The sequence below is a fragment of the Plasmopara halstedii genome (assembly GCF_900000015.1).
Source record: "Plasmopara halstedii genome assembly, contig: Scaffold_323, whole genome shotgun sequence".
NCBI classification, from domain to species: domain Eukaryota; phylum Oomycota; class Peronosporomycetes; order Peronosporales; family Peronosporaceae; genus Plasmopara; species Plasmopara halstedii.
The window spans coordinates 677,446-683,924 of NW_020187244.1; the positions used below are offsets into that span (position 1 = coordinate 677,446).

Consider the following 6,479-nt stretch of genomic DNA (forward strand, 5'->3'; position numbering starts at 1 on the left):
TTGTGTTTTGTCGCTTCCATGCGACAAGCCAGACTGATGAGAAACAGGAGGTCGGTTTGATGACGTCTTGCGCAGGGGACAATAAGTCCAAAGGTGACGGGAATCTCCACAGACAAAACACTGTCTAGTGTTCGGCAGCTCGGAGCTCGACCCCCTCTTTCTCAAACGCATTGGCTCAGGCCCGCTCGACGAGCTATCAGGGTGTGCATTCCAACCAAGTCGTGCCGACTAAAAGCTGATTTCGGCATTCAATGCCACATTTACCGTTTCTTCAAAGGATGCACGCGGAAAACTTCCATTTTGGCCATGCCAGTGCGAAGGCCCTCCATAAAGACGGTCACTGTGGCCGCTTCGGGGAGACATCCCTGCAATGAGAGTACGCAAATCTTGGACAAAACTCACCAATTCCTTTTTGCCCTGTCTGGTGGCTAGAAAATGCGATTGCACGCGGAATGCTTGGTCAGGCGACGGAAGCACTCGTAAATCTTCAGCTTCAGCCCCGTCCAGAGCTTCAACCGAAGTGCCGCACTTCAGTGCCCATTCTCGCGCTCGACCATTGAGCTAGAAGATAGCTAGCACCGCGCGCTGTTGCTCGTTCTGGAGCATGGCGGATGCCATAGCCATCTCAGCATATCTCACCGAGTGCGGAAGATTCTCTCCATCCTTACCCTGGAAGGTCTTAACGCTCACCATGAGTGGCCTGGCTCGGGAGGAGTCATCCGTTGTCGACGGTGGCGTCATGGACGCAGTCGACGCCGACAGCTTCTGCTATAGGTGCTCTAGCAGAGCTTCATAACCCGAAAACGCCTCTTGGCGCACGCTTATTGCTTCCTGTCCTCGCAAGCAAGATGTTGCACGCCCTCAGGGCCAAGCAGGTACTCTTTAAGCTCGTCTTGTATGCCCTGGGGGAAATAGGAAAATTGTTCCATCCCCACAGAGGATCAGTCGTAACGACTTAAGTGTAGATTGACTACAACTGCTACCATGTGCAGCGAGGCTGCCGTAGCTCTTTGCTTAGAGAAAGCTAAGCTTAGGTCACCGATCTTACGTTCTAAACTAGAATTGGTACGAGCGCAATCTGCTGCCTTCAAGAGTACCCACAACCTTAACCCAAGCCAAATGTACTCTTCCGTTCAAAGTGCAAACTGTATTTATCTGTTTTATTTTTTTTAAGCCGCCTATATCCAGATCTGTAGGTTTTACAACTAAATAGCAAAACCTGATCAATATGCATAACTACTGGCAGTCCCACCACGTAGTTGCTTCTTGTTACGGTGTAACCACACAATGGTGTGGTTACACCGTCATGTGTCATCGACATCTTTTTATGCTTGTGTGATCCACCCTTTTTATACCAAGGTACGTGTACCTTCGTTATAATTGGACAGGCAAAAGAATATCCCATCGGAAGGTATAACAAAGTTTATACCATTTTATGGAATACATACACAATTTACCATCGACACTACTATTTCTCGGACTAAGACCCAAGCTCAGATATACCAAAAAAGTACCGTGATAAAGTATCAACATCAACACTGGTACGAAGTGGCCACCTTTAAAAATTCTTGCTGTACATGTTGGTGGTCCAACATGTACAAATGGGTAGCCATATATGTATGCACCAATGTGATATACCCACGCCGCATGCGGCGGCGCCTTTCGCAAGCCTGTCGGTTTTGGGAGAAGTCTGGCTGTCCTTAAGTTTAGACTTTATTGTAGGCCTATCAAAAGATGTGTCCGGTAATGCTCTTTGTAAGCAATCTAAACAAAAACGATTTTTTCGCTGCTTCCCGCCATACTGTGATCGGTGAGTATACTGCCATATCCTTTTGTAAAAAAATCGTTTGCCAACGCGGCTTGTCGGTAGCCATTGTATCGGATCGCGATCCATACTTCACAGCAAAGTCTTGGCATAGATTATTTTAAATATCAGATTGGACACTTTGATAGCTGAGTATCTGCGAACAGATCACGATATATGAGCAGGAATTGCGCGCAAGCGTCTTGCTAATAATATGCCCAAATACATGTTTAATTTTATCTTAATGCCAAGTGCGCAATTTTAGGCAGAACACACACGGATATTTAGAGGGGTAAGTGAATGCAATTAAATTACTTACATGTGCATATTCTGCGGTCTGTAGGTACGAAGCTGCAACCGCGCTACATCGAGCCGATCACGATTAGAGCAAAAAAGAGACTGATTCCTACTTAAATATCGCGAAGTGAATGCGAGCACATTCAGTATACTCTGTAGGCGTACTGAAGCCATACCTCTAACAAGCACTGTAAGATCCCTGTTGTCGACGTAGCAGCGGCTCCACCATCACCTGTTCCTAGGCCACCCGCTGCTTCATAGCAGTGACGTGGCTCTGAACTGCTGGATTGTCTCAAGCTAGCCGGTGATGGCAAAGTTCAGAATCTGAGATCCGGCTCATCGCTGTTTCAGACGCACATCGATACTTTTGGCGACCATCAAAGTGCCGCCACATCCGAGAGAGCTCGCGAGGGCCTGCGGTAGGGAGGGGCTTAGCGTGGCAGCACTGCTTGATGAACAAGGGGTGCTTTACTTTCCCATGGAACGTTTGTTGGGCCGGCGGGTACACCCAGTCTTTTTAAAGTATCTGGTGAAGTGGAAGGGATTCTCATGACCGGAAAACTCACAGGATTTTGAGGACCAACTGTGGCAAGATTGCATTGGCGCCGTGGCAGCTGAAGTCCTTGCGCGCCTTTGGTCTTTTCTTCATTAAAATAGAAACAGAGCCGCCCTTATCGTGCGCTTACTGCCTGTGCGTAGGACCTTCCTTATGATAAGTAAGACCCTTGATCGGTAGCGATAATCGCTGTCTGGTGAAACGAGCGGGCTTTGAACAGCAACGTCGAGGATAGCTTGGCACTTCGACCTCAGCTTTGTGCTTTGTACTTCGCATAGTCAGGCATGAGTCGACGCTATATAAATATCTGCGTCGCTGAAATTGGCTTTCAAAATCTAGAAAGTGTGCAACGACACCCAGTGCGAGAAATGAGTTTGATCATCGGTGGTACACGCTCTCGCCAGCTTTAATTACCCATGGTACATCCGTCATGGAGCATAGAAATGATCCTGTACCAGACGGTCTACATCCTCCACGAGGGTATGGATTACCCAACCATTGCTGCTCTAAGGCGGAACCCCTGAAAAGGGATGACAGGTGCTTTGAGAAAGAGCTTGCGAACTGACTTTTTTGCGCTCGTTTCGCTCTTGGTGGGAGCGGGAAGGCTCGCACACATAGAAGTTCTAGGGCTCACACCTGCGCAGCGAGCGACTTAGACGGTCTGAAACTGTACACGACGCGATGAACTAGTCAAAGTCGACTTGACCCTTGCGCTCGCGGTAAAGCAAATTGGACTCCTTAAGCCAGCTTCAACTCTCTATAGCAATCTGGACGGAGTCGTGAAATCCTCGGCGGGGTGTCGAACCATTTTCCAACGGTTGAAAAGAACACGGATCTCGAGACCGCGATACAGGAGGCTGAGCGCAGTGAGCATTTCTTTCGTGGGGAGCGCAAGCCCGTGTCTCGCCGGGTGAGGGTGGATGTGTTTAGTCAGGACTGGAAGCAACACTACGACCATTCTTATCGGATAACACCTCAGCCCCACCAAAAAAATGCGTGTTTGTCGCGAAGTCCGCGTCTTTTCTGGTGCTCATCGAGCCATTTTATTTGGTGCACATTAGAAAATTTCCGGTTCAAGTCCGCTTTGAGGAGCAGGTAATATAAAATGCATAGGAAGAGATAGGTTTCAGGTCCAGTGGGGACGTCACTTTTGCGAAGTACAATAAAAAGAAAAAATAATTGTGAACCAATGTGGTGGAGTATCGTATCGGCCGAAATGTGTAGTGGTTGAGAGCGTGGCATGAATAGGGCTTGCAATCACGAGTCGTTCTAGCGGATGGAAACCAAGAAGTGAAGGCAGCTAAATTTAAACATGGCTTTGCTTACCGGTCACGCGACTCTAACATACTCTCCAGACCGTCGAATTGAAGAGGGAAGGAAATTATTGCTAATGGAGATGGAGACGCTCGCGTACCTGGCGCGTTCGGATAGTTCCGACTCAGATGTCGCCTCGAGCAGCGGACGTCCTACGCCTTTAGATCCCGAATACTGGCGAGGTATTACCCATTCGCTAGAGGCGACAACTAATTCAAATGATGCATATAGACGCGCAAATCGGATTGACTCACCGCACTCTTCTTACCAATACAATCAACAACAATACCGCCCATCTATGAGCTCCCCCGTTTCCCATCAGCAACATCCCGTGACATCCAGTAGCTTCTATATGCGCGGACACGGAGCCTACAGTGACGGTGAATTTCTCATGTCGCCGATCCACCGCCAGGATGGAGCACCGATGATCTCAGTTAGCCCAGTTGCGCAGATGAATCCAATACACGAAAGGTGCTGCTTGTCGCCCTCTGTAGGAACACTGATGCACTGCCCGGAAGAGAGAAATAACTTTCACTTCCAAAGCAATTATGAGATCCCTGCTTTTCCCGTTCTGACACCACAAGAGCTGAAGGACCAAATTCGTGAGGCCATGGTCCGAGCACAGGCATACCTTGACTTAGTGCCATATTTCCAGTCGTGCGACTTATATTCTGCAGGTGGTATATCTATCAGAACAATCCAGGAAGCACTGGGGAGAGTGGGGGTCATTCTTAGGGATGACTTACTACAAAGTGTCAGCCAACTTTTCAGAATTCCGGGGTCCGAATTGGTGGACTACGTCGCTTTTGGCCAATTTCTTTATCTCGACGCATCTGAGCTGTAAGTGTGTTTGACCTTTTTAAAAGCAATCATAGCAATTTGATTTGTCGTTGTCGGCAGAGACAACATACGGTCGATTGTAGCTGCTCGACGAAGTGTCCTGGAGAATAACAGCATCGAGCTTGGCGACGTGTTTTCTCAGTATGACTCTTACCGCACTGGTTTTGTTTCTCGATCGACATTTGTGACGCTATTACAGGATTACAGCATCCTCATACCACAAACAACGCTCCATTTTATGATGATTACGCTTGCAAAATCGTCAGACCCGACATCTATATCCTACGTGCGTTTTTTTGAAATGGCTAACGTTCATGTTGCAAGCAAAGCTGCTGTGCATTTGCCTCACCCCCGCCCAACGAACATGTCGCCGCATCATTTTAGCGGCTGTACTGCTGGACAATCCAACTTTCTTACGCATGGTAGGCCTGCTCGAGGCTATGAGATGCATCCTGCTTTACCTTTAGCGACCCAAACCTTTAGAGTCGTGGATCACGCCTCTTCCAGCCCAGAATTTGCAACTCCTTTACCAAGGCTCGGTTGGGTCTGTCGAGTGTGTACGCATCAGCAGATTGCGGACTGGGCTACACACTGTGAAATTTGTGAAACTTCCAAACCGCGACCCGGGCTACGTGGTGAAGGATTTGTTAAGTGCTTCCATTGCAAATTTGATAACAACTACGATTTGGATGAATGTGAAATGTGCGGGCGGACGCTCAATGCTAGCAATAAGAAGCATTTGAAGTCACAAAAGAGCCGTAGATCGAAAAAGCGCTACCTAGCGAGTTCTTCTTCAAGTTCTTCCTCTGAATCATCCTCATCGTCTTTTTCTCCTTCGGCAAGTCGTCGGACTAGGAAGTGCAAGTCGGAGCGGCACCTTCGCTCATATCGAGTGAGTCGAAAGAAGAGCGAACAGAAACCTCGATTTAAGCGCGGAGAGGAAATTCAAGCTATACTTGATAACGAACGAGGTTACGCGTTAGGTGTGATCTCTCGGGTCCGGCCAAATAGATTGTATGATATTGAATTCGACAATGGCTCGCACGAAGCTAACGTTGACGAAGATTGCATATTTGAGGTATCGCGAGCCCGCATTATCAAGACATGGGAACTTTCTGATAGTGAGGAAAGCAAGAGGAATACGGTATTGGACGAAGAATGCAGCTTTGATTACGAGCCTGGCGACAGCGTTGTGGCTCAGATTCAAGGGCAAGGTAGATTTATTGCTGGCACGATCAAAAAGTGCCACATTGACGGGTCGTATGACATTACATACGATCGAGGCGAAGTCGAACACCGAGTTTCGTCAAAGTATATACGGCAACAAAGGTGTGGTTTAGCCTCTGCGGCGAAAAATATTACTCATGAGAACAGCAAACCTAAAACTTACGAGCCAGTGTTAAAAGTCGATCAGCCAGTTGAGGTTCAGTACAAGGGCACTAGCACAATTCATACCGGTGTGATCTCCCACTGCCAGCTGAATGGGACATACGACATTGACTACGATGATGGAGAAAAGGAGATGGGTGTACCGGCCCAGCTGGTACGGCCAGTTGCCAGGAAGGTTGGTGTTGACGCCGATGACGATGTTAAACAAAACGAATTCAAGAAGGGCGACAAAGTGGAGGCTCAGTACAAGGGCAAGAGCAGATTTTATCCGGGTGTGAT

General features: G+C 48.1%; 1 protein-coding gene across 1 annotated transcript in view; it reads left to right on the plus strand.

Moving 5' to 3' along the window:
• Positions 1 to 3,969: 3,969 nt before the first annotated feature.
• The window catches only part of PHALS_08630 (EF-hand domain pair), a gene marked incomplete at both ends in the record, with an annotated part of 5,259 nt that continues 2,749 nt past the window's right edge, over positions 3,970 to 6,479 (plus strand). The window contains 2 exons of the mRNA XM_024724016.1: positions 3,970 to 4,811; positions 4,872 to 6,472. Of these exons, the coding sequence (XP_024574935.1) occupies positions 3,970 to 4,811; positions 4,872 to 6,472 (2,443 nt within the window). The remainder of the gene's footprint in view (positions 4,812 to 4,871; positions 6,473 to 6,479) is intronic.